Source organism: Gavialis gangeticus, unplaced genomic scaffold (genome assembly GCF_001723915.1).
Source record: "Gavialis gangeticus isolate Ggan-Ray unplaced genomic scaffold, GavGan_comp1, whole genome shotgun sequence".
Lineage (NCBI taxonomy): Eukaryota > Metazoa > Chordata > Crocodylia > Gavialidae > Gavialis > Gavialis gangeticus.
This window is the reverse complement of record NW_017729018.1, coordinates 11,759,441-11,781,219: the sequence shown is the minus strand read 5'-3', so window position 1 is coordinate 11,781,219 and position 21,779 is coordinate 11,759,441. Positions and strand designations below refer to the sequence as shown.

Here is a 21,779-nt window from a genome sequence, read left to right as displayed (position 1 = left end):
TACTTTTTTTTTTTTTTTTTAAATCAATTGTAATTGGCAGTTTTGGCATACGTAACATTTGTCCTGCCCCTTCCTTCCCCCTATCTAAATAGCCTTATTTACTGCAGCCACAATTGTCTAGACAGATTACTTCAAGGACCTTCCATTCCCAGTCAAGTACCATTTATTGCAGATCATTCCATTCTATGTTTTAGGATCAATACTCAAAATATTCATCTCCTCTAAAATGTTCTCTAGCTTAATTACTCCAAGAGATGCTTAGTGAACTGGCTGCTTGGTAGAAGTCAGAGCTCTTTAAAGGGATTGTTTTTAAAGCAGCGAGCCAGTGACATGGACTAGCTAAATAATTCAAGTTTATTACTAAATACAGTACCTGCAGCTTGAGGAATTGCAAAGGTAGGAGGAAAACCAGCTCCTGCATATGGAGAAGCAGAGATTATTCCTGGAGCACCTGGTAAAGAGAGAGTAAGATATTAAGTCAATGAATCTTATGCCAGACCGTTTCACTTCAGAGAAAACCAATACACGTCTCCTCTGATATATCTGCACTTCAAGATAAGCACTCACTTAACTGAGGCCAGAATGGAAAACCATCACTTTTGGACATAACAGGAAATTAAGAACTGCTTCTAACCTAATACAATTCACAAGTTTTTTTTATAGTAGTCTCACCACTGAATGATTAATGGTGTATTTGGGGTTTAGGTTGGAAGGCTCCCCCTCACTTTGAAACAGCAATTAAAAATTAACTGTTCAGTGTTCTACACACTTTTCAAAAGGCTGCTGTTTTTATCTATGTTGTATCAACTTCAAAGCCATTTATTAAAAAAGCCTATAGTATAACCAGGTCTCAGGCACTCAGTATCAGTGAGAGAACAGCAGATGGCACTAACAATACAGAAAGCAGAAAAACATCTGCAAAGGCCCTCTGCCAAAGAATAAGGCAGGGATCACATACGCAGAGCACTTGTCTTCCAAACACAGCCACCTTTAGTGTTCCCTACTAACCCAAGCCTTTTCACACCTCAAAAAACACTAAAGGGTAAAGTTGTTTAACAGATTTCTGTTGGATCAAACGGAAAATCCAGCTTTGGGTACAAGAAACCTGGTTGCTAAGCAAGACAACCTGCAGATAGCACATGGATATGAAAGCTCCCTAACCATGTAGGATTCTGTGAAACTCATCATATTCCATAGGACTTCTCACCAAAAGCAGCTGCCATAGTCTGATCAAGAGAGGGCTGACTATCCCCAGAAGGTAGATCTGGCCGTGTGTAATCTCTGCTCTTATCATTGTTGTATTTAACATTGAGGCTTGTGAGTTTTGAGAAGTCGATACGCAGTGTGCAACAGGCATTGTAGATATTTTGTCCATCTAAAGACTGCAAGAAAAACCAGGGAACATTAACCTTGTTAGAGATGCATGTATGCTGAAGAACCTATATGAATATACGTAGAGTTTAGATTATGGTTTGTATGAGATGGTTTGGATAGAGATGATCCGGCCTCAGCCCGGGGTTTGGACTAGATCAGAGTTTCTCAACCCATGGGTTGTAAGAATATATGAAAGGGGTGCAAACAAACTTCAAAAATGGATTCTCCTTTAAAGGAAAAAAACATGGGAAACCGTGGCTTTTCCCTTGCAGGCTGTCAGACCTCCCATCTGCAAGGGGTTGCGTGGGGCCCCCCATACCCCACACACACACACTGGGGGGGCTGGGACTGGCCATTGATGTTAACACATGGGTCCCAGTACAAAAAAGGTTGAGAACCCCTGGACTAGATGACCTCTGGAAGTCCATCCCAGTGCTACGTCCCTTATGATTCTACGACTAACCTGAAGCAAAATGCCAAGTCTTAGATCATGCTATATAAACCAAAGGTAAGTAGCACACTTAAATAACACCTGCTACAAAGCCATTTAACTGCATCCTAATACAATTAGTTTAGTCATATTTAAATGCAACTTTCATGGTTGAAGTGTATCAACTGTAAACAAATGCCCACTAAAATCAAAGGCTGAACATGTATAAATCAAGGGTAGAATATGACTTGGGAATATGGTACTCTGTATCCAGCGTAACAACAGGCATCTCCTGTTCCAACATGAAGCACTCTGATTTACAAAACTGTCCTTAAGAAGCTCAATGCATGTGAATCTGCAAACAAACTCACCAGTTTGGCATGCTGTGCACTCATAGGGTCAGCATATTGCAACAGGGCCTGGAACTGGTTGTTCTTGGTGAATGTAATTATTTTCAGCACTGTTCCAAACTTAGAAAAAATCTGCAAGATAAAGAGTTTGCACGCATTACTTCTAATAGCTGGATCTCTTACAATTTAAACAACTCAATTTCTCAAAAATGAGGAACTGCAGACAAAAGCAACTATTAGCTTTAGTTTAATTTATGTGCAATGGGAATTACATAAACTCCTTAAGACTAGTTCAGTAATTAGGTTCTCTTTCATCACAAAACTTGATTATGTTTTTTCAATCAGACTGCAGGCACCATTTAGAGTACTTGTACATTATAAAATTAAAATGAGAACCGAAGAGCAATGTACAAAATTAGGATTTTATTAAAATATGGAGTTTCAATTATATTCTGATTGTGTTAAAGTGGTGGATTCCTAAAATGGCTTTGCAAATTTAAGAAGTTCATCATTTTATCCCTTCTCTTGCTTAAAGCAAATTGAAGCCATGTTAAGAGGAATGCTTTAGCAATTTCCTTGAGTAGTTATTTGCTTAACCAGTGGCATGGGAATAAAATCTGTCATGCTTTTATTATGTTAAAGACCTGTCAACTTATTTGTAACTCTCTGTTGAAACAGAGGCAACTAACACCTTTATGGCAAACATTGTGAAACCGGATTCTTCACAAGAGATCCATCCAAACCATTCTTTCAATAGCACGTAAATCAATGCAGATAGTTAATGCTAGAACTATTATGCTTTGCCCCACTCACATTGCAAACTTATCAAATCCCGTTTTCGCTCCAGACTAAATATCCCTAGCCTTTCCTCATAAAACATGGTTTCCAGGTTTCTAATAATTATTGTTGCTCTCTGCTGGACTCTTTCCCAATCTGTACACATTGTTTTTGCAATGTGGGGCTTGAAGTTGGGCACAGCATTCCTGGTGAGGCCTCACCATTACTGAACAGAATGACAGAATTATATCCCTTTAATTTGCAAGTAACATACTTATTAACACAACCCTGAATACACCCTTGGCCTATATTCCTATACTATAACTTTACATGTACCTTCAGGTGCAAACAGAGACACTGACCCTAACCTGGGACAACAAGATAACCGCCTCCCCAAAAATGACGAATTCCAAAGGAGGCTTGGACAAAGCAGCACTACCCCATACAAATTATAGCAGTCACTTCTTCTATACTGTTCTGCAAGGGGCAGTTAGACACCTCATTTTACCTGATGCAGGACATCCAAAGTCACAGGATAGAAAAGGTTTTCTACAATGATCCTCAAGACAGGACTCTGACCAGCCATTGCCATTCCTGCATCCACTGCTGCAGCAGAGGCCGAAAGTGCCAGGTTTCCAGACTGGACAGAATTCACTGCTTGCAGAGCTGCCTGGGCACGCTGTGGAACCAAACATTCTGTTAGGTTGAGTCTCTTGCTGAAAGAAGTACAAGTTTACCAAGCTTCCTATGTCCACACTACTATAAAAACAGCAGAACTGCGGACTAGAAATCACTCACAAGTTTCCTTACACACAGTCTGTTAACATAATACTATGTTATAAAGTTTGACAATACTTGCCCACTACTAAGCCAATAAAAGCACTGCAACAAAAATTCACAAACTGAAAACGTACATGCAAAATGTGAATTGCTTAAACGGAAAGACAGCTAGAGTTTACGCTTGCTGTGTTTCAGTTACTGCTCTCTTTTCAGTCTTAACTACAATCTTATTCAACATTTGCTAGTGCAAGGTTTGATAAAGCATCAAGACTAAGCACCACACCCTAGGATAGAGTGCGGATCGTTAGAAATATTACTTGTGCCTGTGCAAAACAAGTGGTATTTATACAGTTATAAACTATAATTGTTACTGTTATACTGGAAATGCAGAGATCAGGATGGCAAGGAAGGCTACAATACAACATGGAGAGAGAAGAGAACTTTCCTATGGGAGTAAAGACCTCTACCTACGTGGAACAACAACACACCCAGTCCCCAAGGACAGGCTGCTGAATTAAGCCAGAATCAAGACGTTTGTTATAGTACTTTCAAGTGCTCCGTTTGAAAGTATGGCAAACACTGGCACCTTAGGACTACTAACAAAATGCTGAACTTTAGATAAGCTACAGAACCTGACAAAACAGAAGCATTGACTGGTTTAGGGCTTACTATTTTTAAATTTAATACTTAAAAAAATAGTCCATAAAATGGATAGTACAGCCTGCCCCCTTTTCATAGATTTTTTTTTAACCCTGTTGATAGAACTGGACTGATATCAGAACATGCTCACTATTATTGTGTCAAACCCCTGTTTTGTCACGTACGCCAAGTACCAGCAATCGATTTGTGGATTATTAAAGGGTACGCTCCTGATGAAAACCTGGATTGCAAAAATGAGAGGAGGTAAAAATGCATTAGGCCTGATAAGCAGGTACAGTTAACCTAAAGTCACTGACATTAATTAAGGCAAGTGCATTCTGAAGGGAGAGCAGTCTGCCAAAAAAGGGATGGTGTGGAAAGAAATGGACTCTTCATAGAATAACACTCGAAGAGAAATACTGAATTTGAGCATTCAAAGTACGTGATGTCTACCCTGCATCAAAAGGTGAACACTGCTGCTAACATACTGCACTCTGATGTAAACAGTACTATTTCCTCCTCAGGGTGGTTAAGTTTCTTCTGTTCAAAGTCTCAAAACATATGGCTGGTTATAAAGTATCTTTTCCATACCCACAGAAAGTTAAAGCTTACTCAAGGTCTCTGGGTATTTTTTCTGGAGATGTAATTGGGTCTTTGGCTCCAATTTTACCTGGGGATTTAAAGTGCAATCACTAGTTCTCAGCCTAAAAAAAAGTTAGGGTTCCCATTAATATTCACTTTATACCATACCCCCTGCTACTTCAGCTGATAGAGTAGGTCATCTCTCCTGGCCTGCTTGAGGTTATAGTGGAAAGTACTACTTACTTGAGAGCTGCATCTTAAGCTTTTCAATATTTCTACTGGTTCAGACAAGAACCGAAAGTTATGACCAAAGGAAGGAAGCAAGATCAGAATCATGAGATTCTAAGGCCCAATTTTCTGTGTACTAACAGGACTGGAAGTAATTAAATTCTTAAGTTATCATGCCATGGAAGCTGTCACACGTGCTCCCAATTGGCACCTTAAGATCTTAGGCTAGATAAGAGGATACATTAGCATGTTAGTACACAGAGCACAAGTAGTGCTTTGGCAGCTGTTTAGACAGACTGTTGTCAGACAGCCCAAGACCAGTGTAATTTTCAATCCCCATTTCATAAAAAGTGCGATATACAACAGAGCATAAATTTAACCACTTGAAGCCTTTCAGTTACAAGACTAGTGGGCCACTAGCACCAAAACTGAAACTGAGTAATAGCTAATGAAATACCTAGGCAGTTGTATTAAAATGTGACAACATAAAGAATAATGACTAACTGCTTGGTTTGGAGAGTTGTCCGTTTTGAGCTCCTTGTGGTTGGAGAACTGAATGTAGATGGGCTGGCTTCGAAGGACTGGAGTGACTGTAGTATAGTAATTTACCATGGTGTTGGCTGCTTCCTCTGTGTTCATTTCTATAAAAGCCTGCAAGTACACACAAGTACAACATGTCTAGGTTATTACCAGAGCAGCTTACACTAGGTGGTAGTTCAAAAAGCTGGATGGTGCCATGATGCAACTGTAATGAAAGGATCTTCACTTTGAGAAAAATATAGTTCCAAGTCTACTGTATTTACATAGTTTTCAGAGCCATTTGCTTTTACAAAATGCCAAAGATTTGACTCTAAAAGGCTTGTTTTTTCGAGGAGACTAATCCCATTAAAAACATGCGAATTTTTATAGTGCAAACTCAGCTGGACTTTGTGGGGGGGGGAGGGGTGAAGGAAGGAGAGAAGAGGGTAATTATGAAACTCATTTGCAAGGGTGACAGTGACATGAGCTCAGGTCAAAATGCTATCCTAAATTTCAGCCTCCTTTTAAAAAATTTTCTTTTGCAAAGCCAAATCAAGACCTAATCTTGTATATTTTAACCTCAGCAGCTGAATCCCCCCCACTAAAAGTTGCACACAATGACAGTGTTAGATGAAACCATGTGGGTTCTCCAGAAGTGTTATGCTAGCATAAAGCTATGGAGTTGTGTATTATTACATGTAATGTACACCCTTCCTACTTCACTACTAACCTGTAAACCTACTTATTCTTTTGAAAAGCCTTACGATCTTGCTCTACTTCCAAACAAAGATGTGAGTGTGTAGCAATAAGTCATTACTTTATGGTAAGTATGTTGATACATTTTTCTAGTGCACCAACTAAAAGAGATGAATTCATATTTGTCTAGAGTTTAGACTATATAATCTACATTCTATATTTCATGAAATGCAGTAATTTTAACATGATTTGCTTCTTTGCTTCCTAACTTGTAATCCATAATGCATTCCTTAGCCCCTCTGTATTACTGCATACTTTCTATATTGATCAATGGGTTCTTGGCACCATTTGGCCTTGTTACGTTCAGCAATAATACCCTTTAACTGCAAAAATTAGATATCAGACAAAACCAAAGGGCAAGCACGAGGCCAGAGTGCGCCATTTCATACCATTCTTCCTTAAACTACTTACCTGCTTTTTACAACTTAAAGCCAATTATAAAGTAAATTATAGATGATGACATGCAAGTAAAACAGCACTCAAATGCCTCACAGATCTGAAAATACTACTCTGTATAGCTCATATGATCTCAAAGAGCAAAAGTTGCATCAAGGAGTTAATGGCTCCCAATATGGCAGCTGCTTATAGTATCTAAGCACCCCCCTGCCTTGTTTACTGATACTGTGACAACAATTTCCACCAAACCTCCCACATAACCCCAGTATTCAGTTGCTGGGACAGTACCTGATTTTTTCCTTTCAGCATGAGAAGATTGGTGACTTTGCCAAAAGGTAAGCCCAGAGAAATGACTTCTGCCTCTGTGACGTCACTGGGGAGTTTGCGGACATGGATTACTCGTGATGGGACCCCAGCACTTCTACTGTCACCTTTGAATTTTTTGCTGTCATTTCCATTAGCTGAAGGAGTGAATAATGCATTTTAACAGCAGCATCACAGCATTTTTTAAAACCACTTTGCATTCATCTTGTCTTCCTCACTTAGCTTCCATTTATCGAGTAATTTAAATTCTAGGGTCAAAGGTAACCAAATTATGAATACAACATTTTGCCCATTTTTAAAAGCTATATCCAGGATCTGAGCGACATAGCTGAATGCCTAAGCTCTGGAATCACAGTTTAACTCTACTCTTTTAAAGACTGGTATAAACAAAGATTTATTTCTGCTCTGTAGAGTTTAAGTCACTTTTGTTATTTTTCACTTTGAGCACCATATTCAATGGTGAAGCTGCTTTTGAGGTGATGTCTTAAAAGGGTAGTAGCAAACAGCAAGCATATGGCCCCATATTTCATTGCGAGACTCCATTTGTTTAAGTGCAAACGTTTCTAGCATAAACTGTGGGGTCTAATCTCTCACAGGAACATCTTAGCAACTGCCCTGTGATACCAATCATATTCATGCTGCTAGCCCTCAAGGACATAGGGCAGCAGCTTCTCATATTCAGCATGGTCTTAAAATCTGGTCAAAACAAGCACTGAAATGAAAGCAGAGACTATGAGCCAAGAGCAAATCAAATAAAGCAGCCCTGCTAATTGTACCCTCAGTACTCAAGGTGGATTGCTACCTTCAAAAAAAGTGATTTTACCTGCAGAAGCAGAGTTGCTGCTCATGATAAAGGGTCCGTTAGTAACACAAGTAGAGAAGAGTTCGTCAGATCCCCGCTAGAAAAGAAAAAAGAAATAGGGTAAGTTGACAGCATTGTACTGTTTAGGTATTTTGAGAAATGAAGCACAATTCAGATATTAGGTTGGCAGGCAAACTGAGCAGAAAGGTAAAAGGTTAAAAACCTGAGAGCAGCTCTATTATTCATGTGCTCATATGAAGTGTTAAAACAAAATCGTGTGCCACATCCAATCAGTCCAATATATAGACCTTTATACTGCCCTGTTTGAGCCAACTATGAAGACCCAAGGAGAAGCACTGCTCAACTGTGCATCTACACCTGCTGAAGTACGTGCCAAACCTAGATTTGTGGACACTGATGGAGGCGGCAAATTTTTCATCCCATCTTAAGTTTAAGCAACAAAGCAAAACTAGTCATATTAGTAACAGCATCAAAATAACCCACCCTTCCCAGCATTCATTAATAGAAAAGTAGATTATGATTTTGTCTTAGGTTATGAAGAACATGCCAAAAACCTCTAAATGTTACTGGTAGTTTATGCCTTGCTTAAGCTGATTAGGACCATAATATCCAATAATATCACTGCATGGTATCAAGTAATACACAAAAGGATTGTGAGGCACCATTAAACAAGATGCGATGCATGTTTTCCAGTGACACGGAGATGTAGGTTAGAGATAGATTAGGAACTGAAAAAGCTAAATAAAGTATAGTTTTTCCAGTCATTTGATATTCCCATGCTATAACCTTAAGGAAATTCCCACGTTATTTTATTAAAGTAAAAGTCCTGCCATATACTCTAGCAAGAGGGTACACCTTCAGCATAAGTTACTGTGGCCACTTACCTGACATCTTATTTTCAGCCTATGAATATGCATGCACCTTAGGTGCAAGGGTAAAATAGAAGTACCAAATAGCACCTAAATCTACATAAAGTAAGTGCAATGGAGGGTTGTACACTAATCGGTGTTTAGGTCTAAGAACAGTGAACTCGGACAAGACTATTCTTAAATACAGATGATATTTCTTAAAAGAAACGAGTGGAGAGTGGTCTCCTATTCAATCTACATGATTCCATACACCATAAATGTAATCACATCCAAATTAACAGGATTGAGTGTGGAACAACCCATTTAAAAGATAAGACAAGCTGTACCGATTAACTCAATGCTAAGATTTAAAATAAACAAACTGCATAGATCTATTGATCTATATAGATAATAGAGATATATTTATATTTATAACTATATTATTATATATTACATAGGAAGGATCCAGACTTCCTTCAGTGGCTTTCAAAAGAAACAAACAAAACAACAATTTGGACACAGCTTCATGCAAGTTGCTTTAAGACAAACAATTTCTAAGTGGAATGGCATTACTGACAAATTTAGAGGAAGCTTTTAATAATGCCACTTTCTCCACTTGTAGCAACTACAGCTATTCACACAAAGGGAATGAGAAGAGCTTGGTAATTCTTGCCCATCATGGGTCACCAAAACAGGTGGCAATGAATAATGTTAAGTATTCATTTGATGTAACACAATTCCCTGGGTTATGATAGGGAAGGTAAAACCATACAATGTTATTTCTGCTCAAAGTCCACGTTACTTAAGCAGCATTTGAAATTAAGAGTGTATTCTGAAGGGAAAAAAGCCCAAACAAAACTTCACACAGCCTCCAGTTGCCAGCTTCTCCTATACCCATATTAGTGCATGCAAGTTTAAAAAATAATTAAATGTTTTTAAACATAAAGTTAAATGGGCTTCGGTAGCTTTAATTTTATTAATGCTACAACTGCAGCATAAGAAGAGTTTCAACACTAAAAACCTTTAAAAATTATGCTAAAGGCTTGAAAACCCATGGTGAATAAACTTGCTAATATAAAGAAGACATTTCTTTAGCTGCAGTTCCATTTTTTACTTGCCCTACACCTGAAATTTCACTCAATAGAGACTTCCTCAAATAACTCAGAACCTGAGGCAGAGACTAAAGAAAGAGAGAACCAAATGAGAAGCTTGTCCTGTTTTCAAAAACCTTGATGAAACTGTACCCTCTGCTTTGTCACACTCTCAGATTACTAGAAATGCTCTCTCTTACTGTGTGCTATCTAGTGACAACTGGGGTAACATTATCAGTTTAAAGGACAAAAGCTCTCTACTCACTGCTTCAATGAGCAAGTTAAAAAAGTAGGTCACAAAAAGCTCTGAAGTCATTGGACATAATTTTACAGCTGCTTGGATCCTGAATTACTTGTTAGCTCACTTGGTACCGAGTTTTAAAGACAAATGCAATAGTTGCAAGTACCAGACAAGATAAAAGTAGGGCAGGCTCCCAAACTGTGGTCTTTAGGCCACTGGTCACCTGCAAAGTATGTGAGAGGTCTGCAGAGTTCACTGATCACCTGGTGCTATCACCTTGCTCCCAGCTGATCAGCAATGCTAGAAAATATCTTAAGAAAAGATCTTCAGAAGTCTTCCTAATAAGTATTTTTCCACATAGGCAAGTACTGTATTTACTACCAAGATGCTATGATTACAAGAGACCAACTAAACTATAATACTCTTCAGATATAGCACACCCTGCGAAAGTTAGAGCATCTGGACCACAGTAACTGAAAAGGAAAAAAAAAAAGTTAAAATTCAGAAAAGCGTGAAAATACGCATGTTGCCTTTAACTTAAAAAACTGCATTTAAAATAACTATGTGATTTGTATGAGAACCTAAAAAGTTCAGCTGTACATCAAATAGCTATTGCTACTTGAGCTTTTCATTTTTTAAAGGAAGTTGGGTTATGTTGACTGATTCCCTAAGGTACTTTCAAATGCCCATTTTAATTCAAATATGCTTTTTAAGAGAGAAATCACTTTAATGACAATCAATTGGTCTATGGAGATGCACTGCTCATACTGTAAACCCTCATCATCTACTTATAGAAATGGCAGAATGAGCCACTTACCTGTCCACGGTGGGGGGCAAGGAGAGGAAACCAGAAACTAAAAACGCAAAACATTTCTACCATGATGAAAAGAATTTAGGTTCCCCTAAACTGCCAGCTTGAATTAAGTTTCCCTAATGCTTTTAAAAGTTGCTTTATTTTCTCCTTACACATTTAACAATTCATTGAGTGCACTTAAACTAGGAATGTTTATTGCTGTTACTTTTCCACCACACTTCAGCTTTTTTTTTTTTTAAATCAAAGAACATAACCTCACAAATCCACTCCCCTGTTATCCTCAAGACATTCTCAGTTGCCTGCTGTGACCAGAGCCAGGAAGCAGAAAGGGAAGATTGTTTTACAACAAAAGAAGCAGCAGTTAATTTATAAGCTTCCCAGCTGGAAATGTGTGTAAAAAGAGAGGGAGTACTGATGAGATTGCAATAACAATTATGCTCGAGACTCATGGATACAGAGAAGCTTTACTATATTAATATATTACTATACTATTTTATAACTCCTCTCATGGACACTCAGAGCAAGAGTGACCTTGTCAAAGTGCAATAAAAAACTCCACTCTAAACAAGAGTATTCCTACAAGAAGTTACAGTAGTACAAACTATGGCAATATTGACACAGAAACACTGGTAAAATTTCCTTGAGCAAAAATAACTAAAGTCATATAAAGCTGCATTCAGAAATACTGATAAGGATCATCTGTAACTGTTACCCCTGGCAGAGCTGAACCAGTAAGAAAAAAAGTGATAAATTTTACAACTAGTTTTTTTAAAGTGGTTTCCTTTCTTAAGCATAATCTTAAAAAAAATTAACAAAAATTAGTAGTTAATCCACATTGGCTAGTGGCAACTTCAACAGAAGCCTGTATTATTTGACTGTTAATTGCACTATGCCTTCCCTGCAGCCTTTAATCAGCCCTCTTCTGCATGTGTTATGATGGAGGCATGATAGGCCCGATGCTGCGCCACTTGCCTAAAAGTGGTGCATCTAGAGTTGAACTGAGATTTTTATTCTGTAAAAATAGTCAAAAGAAACCAAGCAAACCAGTTTAGTTCACTTTGAAGTTTCCTCTGTTAAAAGAGCAAAAGGAAAGATGCATCCAAAGCCCTGAAGTTTTAGACCCAAGGAACGCAGATTATATTTAAAAGGATAACAGTGACAATGGTGGACTACTGAGTTATCTGACGGTTCAGGAAATGCGTTTACATTTTACTTTAGAAGTCATCAGAAAGCAGAGTAAACAGATTCTCCGCTTCCTGTAAGTCTTATATTACAATCCATTCTTCCACCACTAATTACAGCACCATTAATTTTTATACTGCAGTTCTCTCCCCGGATTACTACTGCAAAAAAAACAAACAAACCTCAGAACTATACTCTAGTTAAACACAAAAAGATCTTCACATTGTTGACTGTCAGCAGGGACAAGAATCTCAATCTCACTGTGAGATTTAATAAATCATGGTCTTTATCTACCTGATTTTTTTTTTTTTTTAATAAAGAGTGGTGTCTATTTTTATAGGAGACTGCCTGTCTGAAAACATTTTCCCATTACAGCTGCTGGCATCATACTTCTGCTTTTCGTGACTGCAGAAAACACAATGACTGTATTTCGACGACTGTATTTCAATGCAATGTTGAAAAATTCCAACCAGAATAACCTTGTTTTTGTAGCCCAAAATCACTGGTGATTAACAGCATCATAAATTATTAACAGGTAAAACACTGACTGTGGCTGTTGCTATGGCAGCAGCCTGCTTTTTGTCTACCACACCCAGAGCCACAGGTCTGTTGAGCGTATTCGAAAATTTATGCAACTACTAGAGCATGTTCCAAGCAGCCTAGTTATAAAATACTAACTTCAGAAAATCTCATCCTCAAAACATCCACAGGAAGGAGAAGTTACTGCATGAAAAATAAAAATTCACATTTGCAGAAGTTAAGATCCACAATTCTTCAATGCTAGCTTCCTTCCCCAACCCACAAAAACTGACTCAAAGGCCTTATCTTCACTAAGGAAAAAAAGCACTGAAGAGTCTAGCAAATAGTCCAGTTTGTAGTTTCCCCCCAATTTCGCAAGTCAAACAACAGGTTCCTGAAGTCATGTCAAAAATAGGGACTGCCTTGCTGGCTAGCTTGACTTTGATTGAAAGCACACCCAGAGATGACATGCATGAAGGGGCCTCATTTGTCCTAAAGCACAACTAGGGAGCCTCAGTTGTTCCTATTTCTCATCTACTTTAAATCTAGTCACCCATTAAAAATTAATGCACTCTGCCTGTGCAAAGAACGTGAAAGCAATCTGGCCTAGGCAGACTGTTTCCAGGTTCACATCAAGACTAAAGCTTGGTAATGTTCAAGAGGGGCAGCTAATGGAAGCTCCAAGTACCATGTCCTGCAAAGCTACTGGAGAGGAAGCCTACAGTACAGCTTTGGTAAGCATTTAAACAGCATATCAAATGCACAACCCCATTAATTTCAAGTTATTACACATAATTAAACTTGTACTTCTACCATATTGTGCAATCTGATTTTGAAAGGAGACGCAGTTTAAATGATGGCAAAGGATGAAACAAATATAGAAAAGGCTGTCCTGCAGCTTAGTGCAAGCGAGAAATTCAGGTGTCCTTTTAGTGTTCAGAGTCACCAAAAGATGGGCACTTCACTTAGGCTTGAAAACCTCCCCCTCTTCCTTATGAGCTTACTTGAGGGAAAAAAACAACATTACAACTTTTTTTTATTCCATAAAATGTAAAGATTTCCTACCTCTGCTGGCAACTAAATGTTACAAAAAGGGAGCTGGGCACCCTACTCTGCCATCCCTATCAACAGGTTTGAAAACCTGGATATCTATGGTACAAGCTAAACAGCTTTCAACACTAATTGACTGGGTCCCTGGGGAGACTGTGGCTGACAGCCATTGTCCACAGGTCATTTTTCTACTAGATAGGAATTTTGTCCACAATCCTGGAGAAGTGAGCTGACCACTTTGACTTTTTGGTGACTCGGTTCAACATTCAACATAACTTAAAAGGGATCAATAAAAGGATCTATATCAGTTAAGTAAGAAATTTAAATTATAATAGCTCCCCCGAGAGCTTCAGGTGGTCTTTTACACAATACAGGAAACACAGTAAGCTTTTCAGAACAGTTACTGGTTATCACTGTGAGAACTCAAACAAGTCTGTGCCAGAACACAATTCTTACAAGTATACTGTGCTGGACCTACATGCTATTTAATGGAGATTTGGAGGCTTTCTTTGGGGTTTGACAGAAAATTCTGGAGAGGTTTCAAATAGCTAGATTTTCTTTTAAGAATAGGAAAGCTTTACATCTCACCTCCTCCTCAGCTACTCAAACTACATTATTCCCCCAGCTCTTTCATAAGAAGATTCAACCAAAGATCCAAGACTGGAATTCACGTCACCTATCCGGGCACTTTCCATTTTCAGCTATGTAGCATGCGTGTGATTTAAGATGCCTTGGATTAGGGGTGCACCAATAGAGATTTCTGGGCTGATACCGATAGCTGATTTTTAAGGAGTCGTATCAGCCAATGCCAATCCAATATGCAGCTGGGAAGCTTGGAGACCAGTGTTAGGCTGGCAAGTTTGTTGTGGGGGAAGGGGCAGATGGAGGCACCCATGGTGAGGGAGGGAAGGGGGCTGGAGCAGGGGTGGGACAGAAATGCAGGAAGGGGGTGGCAGTTCCTGCCACTGTGCACACCTCGGGAAAACACAGGGGGCAGGTGCCCCCCATATCTGCATGCAGGGTGAGGGCAGGCTTCTGCTGCGGGCCGGGGCTGCACCAGGCTCTTCCTGGTGGGGGCTATACGCATGCATGGAGCATTTATCGGTCACACACCAGGCAAAAAAAGCCAATTGCTGATGCTCTCAATTTGCCCTATGTCGGAGTTGATCCGATATGGGACTGATGTATCAGCGCACCTCTACCTTGGGTGTCTTTTTGTCTAGTCAGATTGAAAGCCAAAATCCACACACGGAAGTGTCTGAATTACTAGTGCACACGCAAGACCTCCCCCCCGCCCCACCATGCATACATTTTCTTGATATTAGATAGGAAACTGCCATTAAGAGGGATGCTTGCTTCTGTCAGTAACCTGGAGGCAGGCTGATCAATGTCACAAGAAACAAACATTTTAAATGATACCAAGGAAGAAAATGTTAACTGTGATGCTTGTGAAAAATGTCCCAGAAGAACAGCTGGAGTACACAACTGCTTCCTTGTTAAGTTCAAATTTAAAGAGAAAAGCAGAACTTATCACCTATTCAAAACGCATGCAAAGAGTGGAGTCTCCACAACATTTATCCTTTGTTTTTTTTAATGCTTTATTTGAACACAAGCTCTCACTGAGTTGCAGCCAGGATCATGAAGCATCTGCTGGTCCTGACAATCAAACCGGACGCTTTCTGCTTCATCTGAACTCAAGAAAATAAGTTTCTGTTCTCTGCATAGTTACTTACACTGTGGTTGGCCATTTACCAAATCAAATTTGAGAGTCTCTCTACAGTTCCTCAAAGCAAGCTTAATCTAATAGTGGGAGCAATGCCTCTGTACTGTTGGTAGCAGGTGTGTAGATCTAGGGAGTTACTGGAGTGCACCAGGATCTTCCCTAGGCTGGAAAAACACGTTTAACTACTGTTTGTTAGCTGCATTTGAAACAACACTCAGGACCAAGTGCCAATATTGACCAGAATGATTTTATGTTGCTGAAATATTAATGCAATTTAAACTGTATCCTTGTCTGGCATTTCCAGTAGGGGCCTGTCAGTTTAATGCTTTATTTATAAAAACTCAATCAGTGCTAGGCTCCTCACTATGGTCAACCATGATCAAATAACCTAGATTTAGAGACTGAACTGAATCCGTAGTAGGCTGTCAAAGTATTTACCAGAATCTAAGAAAAGGGCTGGGAGGGACCTCAGGAGGGGTCATCTAGTCCAATGGTTTTACATTTTTTTTTTCCCCACTTGTGAACCCCTAAAAAAATTCAAATGGAGTTGCTGACCCCTTGAACTGTAAGTGTGGGTATTTGTATACTTCTCATTGATCACAGTAATCTTTCATAGGTCCCTTAGACAGTCTGTGGACCCCCAGGAGTCTGTGAACCACAGGCTGAAAACCACTGATCTTAACCATCTTATACCATGGGTTTGGACAAGGCAACCATCTTAAACAAGTGATTATGTAATCCATCCTTAAAACTGTACAAACAACCCTCTGGCATAACTACCAGGAATACCTGAAAAAAGTTACCTAAGCTAGACTAAGCTGCAGCGGTCAGCATATTAAAGTACTTTATTGGAAAACCTGAAGGTGTTTTGTGCAAGCTTCTACTTTTTCAGTATTTAAAAAAAACCCCAGAATTGTTCAAAAGTGAATGTTGGGCCCCTAGCATAAAGCAGCCTGTAGTGAATAGAAGTCTGTAATGCGACTGCTGCTTGAATTCTGCTACGAGTACAGAAAACAACTTGCTTCCCAATGTGTTACTGTAGAAGCCTATTCTTTGCCACCTCTTTTAGCAACACCACGGCTGTTCGCTGCCTCTGTTCCTCTATAAAAATGGGATCCCTACTCTATTTTTGGCTCCTTGCAGAGAAAGACCTTTATCACTGGGTTTACAAGGAACCCACTGAACCTCTGCACTCTTTTAACCTGCCCATCCCTGACCTTCACACTCAGAAAAAACTAGACTCAGCTACTATGGAAGCACCTTGTAAAACAAACCTGCCCTTTGAATGAATAAAAGGTGTGGCCATTTTAAACAGCACAAAACACTTGAGCTGAAAGTAATCAAGTAATGCAGCCATTCTGGCTCCACAGGGTAGCACACACCCAAGCTTTATGATATGCTGTTCCCAACTCCCAAGCTAATTAACCACTTTGTGACCAATACGACAATGTTAGAGTGCTCCAACCACAAGGCTATGCTTTTACAGCCTCTGATACACCCTGTATACTGCTTTTCTCTGGGTCATTTAATTTGATCCAGTGACTTGCCTTGCTTTTCCAAATAAGGAAATACCTTCAAGGTATAGTCTTAAGAAGCTGAACCAGAATGTGCATTTAACACAGTAGTAAAAAGGCAAGTCACATCTGCTTTGCCAAGTTGTAGAAATCCTTAGGAAAGGATTTCTAAAAATGAAACATCTGCTACGTGAAAGGAAAGACCAACTTCAAATTAGAATCAGCTAGAAGACACGCTGGTCACAAAGGATACCTGTGAACTTGGAATTAGATAAAGTCACCTTTATATGCTAGTTTATGCAGATGCATGATAGAACCGGGCTAGGAAAACCCTCAACCTCAAATTTAGCCATGGACACACTCTGATGCCCTGTGACCGAGGCAGACTCTTACAAGTGTTCCTGTATGAACAGGGTTTACATGACAGGAATGAGGATCTATTTAATACCTGTGAAACATTTTACTTTGAATGCAATAGCTGATGAATAAAGAAGTCCAGCTTTCAAACTTCAAAACAAATATTTTCATTTATCCATTTTACCAAGTGGACATCTTAATTGGATTTCCTGCAAATCCCATCCAGGGGAAAAAGCTACAGTAGAGTTCAGAGCACAGATTAAGAAAGAACGACTAGATTCACACAGCTTATTTGCTTGCACATAAAAGTAAAATAGCAATTTTTAGTTTAAGCAAAGGTTAAGAAGTGACTTGAGGCATGCCTGCACAATTCCCCCAATGACAGGTGAGTTTATTCTACTAAGACTCTTGGTTACAACCTATACTGTGAGGTGCTGAAGGGATAATACTATTATTCACTTCATTGCAAAAAGAAAGAAAAAAAGAAAATCAAAGAATATTCAGTGCCTGCTCTCACATGGGGAGGGGGGTCTCCCATTCCCTAAAAACTGATAACCTACTCCTCAGTTGAAGACATGGGAACATTAAAAAGTGAGGGGTTGGGAAAGGGATGGATGCAGGGAAAAGAGTCAACTGAAAAATTAAATTACACCCAATCACTAACATGTATTCCTGGTGTACTTACTGTAAGACATGTTACCACTCCTATTGCATATACTTATTTGCCTTGGGTTCTGACTGCTAATGTGGATACTTGAAAGGCAGCATAAACGCATGTGGCTTACATGTGTGATCATGCCTGTAACAGAAAATCCACAAGAGCCAGCTTGTTGCAGCCTTTGAACTAAAGCCATAGGAGGGACTGGAATTTCCTCACCACATTCTTGGCCTGCTGCCTCAAGCCATAATTACTGTTCCCATGGCAAAGATCCTGGCTTGGCCACAAAACCACTTCTATGCAGTCAGCCTGTAACACACTCCAAAAAAACTTCTTAATGTTTGAAAAAAAACAAAGTTAACTTTTCAAGTGCCACACTTTTCAGCCACCAAACTATACATTCCCCTCCATTTTACTTTATGGAGCCGTCTGCTTAGGCCTATGCTACAGAATTCCCTAATGTTAGATATCTGTACAGGAATTAATTGAGAATGAGATGTAACAGCATATTCTTTGCTCAAAGAACAGCACTTTGGTATAAAATACGAACTATCATATATTACAGTCTTTATTACAGTAGGGTCTAGAGGTGCCAACTGAGATTCAAGGTCCCAGTGTATATCCCTGACAAAATACAGTTCCCAGTCCTTAAGAGGAAAGAAGGCATGGAGAAATTAAGGGACTGATCCAAGATCACAAGTCCAAATTCAGAGCCCCAGCACTAAGGCTATCTATCCTTCCTTTTTAGATAGGAAAAGTCAGTTAAAGAAGAGGGAAGTTGTAAGGGAATCATATGTTCGGGTTGCAGCATTATTTCCAGCAGGGTCTCCTGTGACTGGAAGGCTCTGTACGTGAATTAATGAGTTTCCTAAGATAATCGTTTTAGAATGGCAGAATTTGAAATTCAGTTGCATTTCATACATGTTTGAAGCCCTACAATACCTATTGAGATTATCAAAGAATATAAAAAAAATAAATAGGCACTACACCATTCAGAATGAATAAATGAAAAACAGTTCATGTGCAAATATACCAGAAATAACAACTGGAGGTCAAGCAAATTATTGTGTTCTGCCTATGGGGCTGGATGAAGTGCAGCACACCATTCCAATCCAATTACTGACTTAATCACTTAAAATAAATGGTTTAAAATCCAGGATTGCTATATATGAATTTGGACAGCCTTAGATTTAAGATTTAAAAGGAAACCTCAGAAAAGTATTCCATGACCCTTCTTTCCACTTATGTTTTATGTACTTTTTTCATTTAAATACTCCTCCCCCTGCCAGCATACTAGTGTTTGCCGTCATTTAAGTTATGGCCAAGCTAGCACACAACCCCACCCCACCTGGCCCCCTGCTGCTAAATTGGACAGCCCTGTTTCAAATTTAGGCATTTCCTACTGTACTAACAAAATGGTACATCTTTGTTTCTTGAGCCCAAGATCATTTAAGCTTATACAACACAGAAAGACAACCATTACTACCACTGTCTGCTTGTGCATATTCTGAATGAATAAGGTGGGGAAGGAGAATCAAATTTTAAAAAAAGTTACAATACTGATTTCCAACCTTCAATGTCTCAGTGTCTACAATCTAGGGGCCAAATCCATAAGGTTCCTTTAGAGCACAGCTTTCTGGCATGGATGCTACTGTTGGCACTTATTTTATCTCCAAAGGAATCCAATTCACATTTTTCACTGTTTAACCTATAAAATACATAAATCACAGTTCAACTGCACTGCTAGAAGAACAACTGTTTCAGAAAGAAAAGAAAAAAATCAGTTAATTTATAAAGTGATTTCAGTGATGCCCAAAGGATCAGATTTAAAATGCTGCTGCAAAGAATCACCGAAAATTCTTTCAAGAAAAACATTCAAACTGAAATGCTTCTAGGACTTTACAGAAACTTTCCTCTGCATTTCATCTAACCCAATTATTGGGAAAAAAACCTAGGAAGTTAGCACGAAGTGAAGGCAATTAGTAAGAGCAACTGCAAAAATATAGTTCAGGACTGCTGCCAGTCAACTTACTTACCTTTGAGAAAGTAAATTTTCAACTTAAAACCATTCATACAAAATATGACTGAATGGTTTTTAAGACTTAATGGACGTACACATTAGCAAGGAATCAGAAGGCGCTCAGTGACGCAGTAACATCAGAAAAGGATTTAAAAAACAGCAGTCGTCATAGAATACCACCTTCTCCCTTGCCCAAAATGGACTTTAGAAATTATTTCAACACTGTATAACCAAGTACTTATCCTAAAATGAAATTCATGACCACTCAGGTCTATTAAGGTGCACTATTACAGAACATACATGAAGTTCTATTATGTAGCCTGGTGTGGAATGTGCATTTCAAGCGCAAAATACTAATGAGTGCCCAGGTACAAAACTATTTTCAAAATATATTTAGGCAAAAAAAAAAATCTTACCCTTTTAGGTTATTTCAACACCCCCCACCCCTACCCTGTTTTGCTCTTGCCACTTTTTAATACTTCACTTGGCTTCCCCTAAAACATTTGCCTGAGCTGACAGGAGGTACCTGTTTCTAACATATGCACTTCCTCCTCTTGTTCTATTCTACCTTTTCTGATATACTCTCTGTTCAATTTGAAGAAGTTGCCAAAGTGCAACTTCCTCCAATCCCCATTTTAGACAACACAACATGCCCTCTTAAGGAATTAAAAGACATGAAAAGAGGCAAGAGGTATGCATCTCATATGTAATACCATATCCTGATTTCTTCCATTTTTCACAAAGACTGACGGATCTTCACGGCAGCTTTGCTTTTACCTACCTAGGAATCTTCCTATGGCTTCAGAATCTTCAAGCATTTAGTGCTATTGGGGAGTTACAGAATTTTAACTGAACATGTGAAATAATGAGACTGCACTGCTCAGAACAATCCTACGCTGGTAAGGTGATGGATGGACTCTATTCAAGACCATTTTCTATGATTCAGTTTATACTATATAAACCTATCCCCATTAATTGTCAAAACTCAAGTTTCTCCTTCCTTCCCCTATTAAGCAGCCAGGCCACTCATTCAAAGTCAGTCCTAATTGCAGACAAAGTACTCCAGCAGAAACATCACCAAACACTTCAGTGCTTTTGTAGCAAAAACTCTTAATGCATTGCCATTAGGAATAAGCCAGTTATAGCCTTCCCACTACAGATATTAAAGAGAACACATCTCTATCTGTCTGCTGCTGGTCAGAAGTCTCAAAATACTTTTTAAGAAGACTGCTTACAGTCAATGCATTACCAATGTCCAATTCTGAACCTTTGACATAAAAGAAACCATGTTTATTGTGAAGGAATAGCTTCCCTGCTAAGTTTTTTTGATTTGATGAAGTAAAAATTAGCTGTGGTATATCTATAACTAAGCAAAGCAGCATACTTTAAGCCTGTCTCACCAAGACTACCTTAATCCTTATTCAATACTTAAATAATAAACTAGGCAATCTGGCAAAAAGTTAAATTTATCTTTAACTATTTTGAAGGGTGGGGTACATGTGTGTATGGGTCTGTGTGCACGTGTACATGTGTGTGGTATATCCTACCTCCAGAAGATTACTTAAAATATTCACAATAAACTAATGGGCTAGCAGTTTTCAAAAATGAGCTTTGAACAGTACAGCCTATTACCATGCAGTGTTGATAGGGAGGCTCCTGCCAGCACTTTGTGTTTCAGGGCTAGGTCTGGCATTATCAAAACTAGAAACTAGTAGGGTAAAGATCATATTTATTATAGCTCTAAGAGATAAGAATCAATAGGCGAAATGCTCTTTTTTTTTTTT

General features: G+C 38.9%; 1 protein-coding gene across 2 annotated transcripts in view; it reads right to left on the bottom strand.

Moving 5' to 3' along the window:
• Window positions 1-21,779, bottom strand: part of PTBP1 (polypyrimidine tract binding protein 1) — a 48,364-nt gene that overhangs the window by 15,374 nt on the left and 11,211 nt on the right. For both annotated transcript variants that reach the window (XM_019513513.1, XM_019513514.1), the window contains 7 exons: window positions 7,979-8,054; window positions 7,120-7,292; window positions 5,665-5,811; window positions 3,440-3,610; window positions 2,176-2,286; window positions 1,208-1,382; window positions 374-451 (listed from right to left, as the gene is read on the bottom strand). In XM_019513513.1, coding sequence (XP_019369058.1) covers window positions 374-451; window positions 1,208-1,382; window positions 2,176-2,286; window positions 3,440-3,610; window positions 5,665-5,811; window positions 7,120-7,292; window positions 7,979-8,054 — 931 coding nt within the window. The remainder of the gene's footprint in view (window positions 1-373; window positions 452-1,207; window positions 1,383-2,175; window positions 2,287-3,439; window positions 3,611-5,664; window positions 5,812-7,119; window positions 7,293-7,978; window positions 8,055-21,779) is intronic.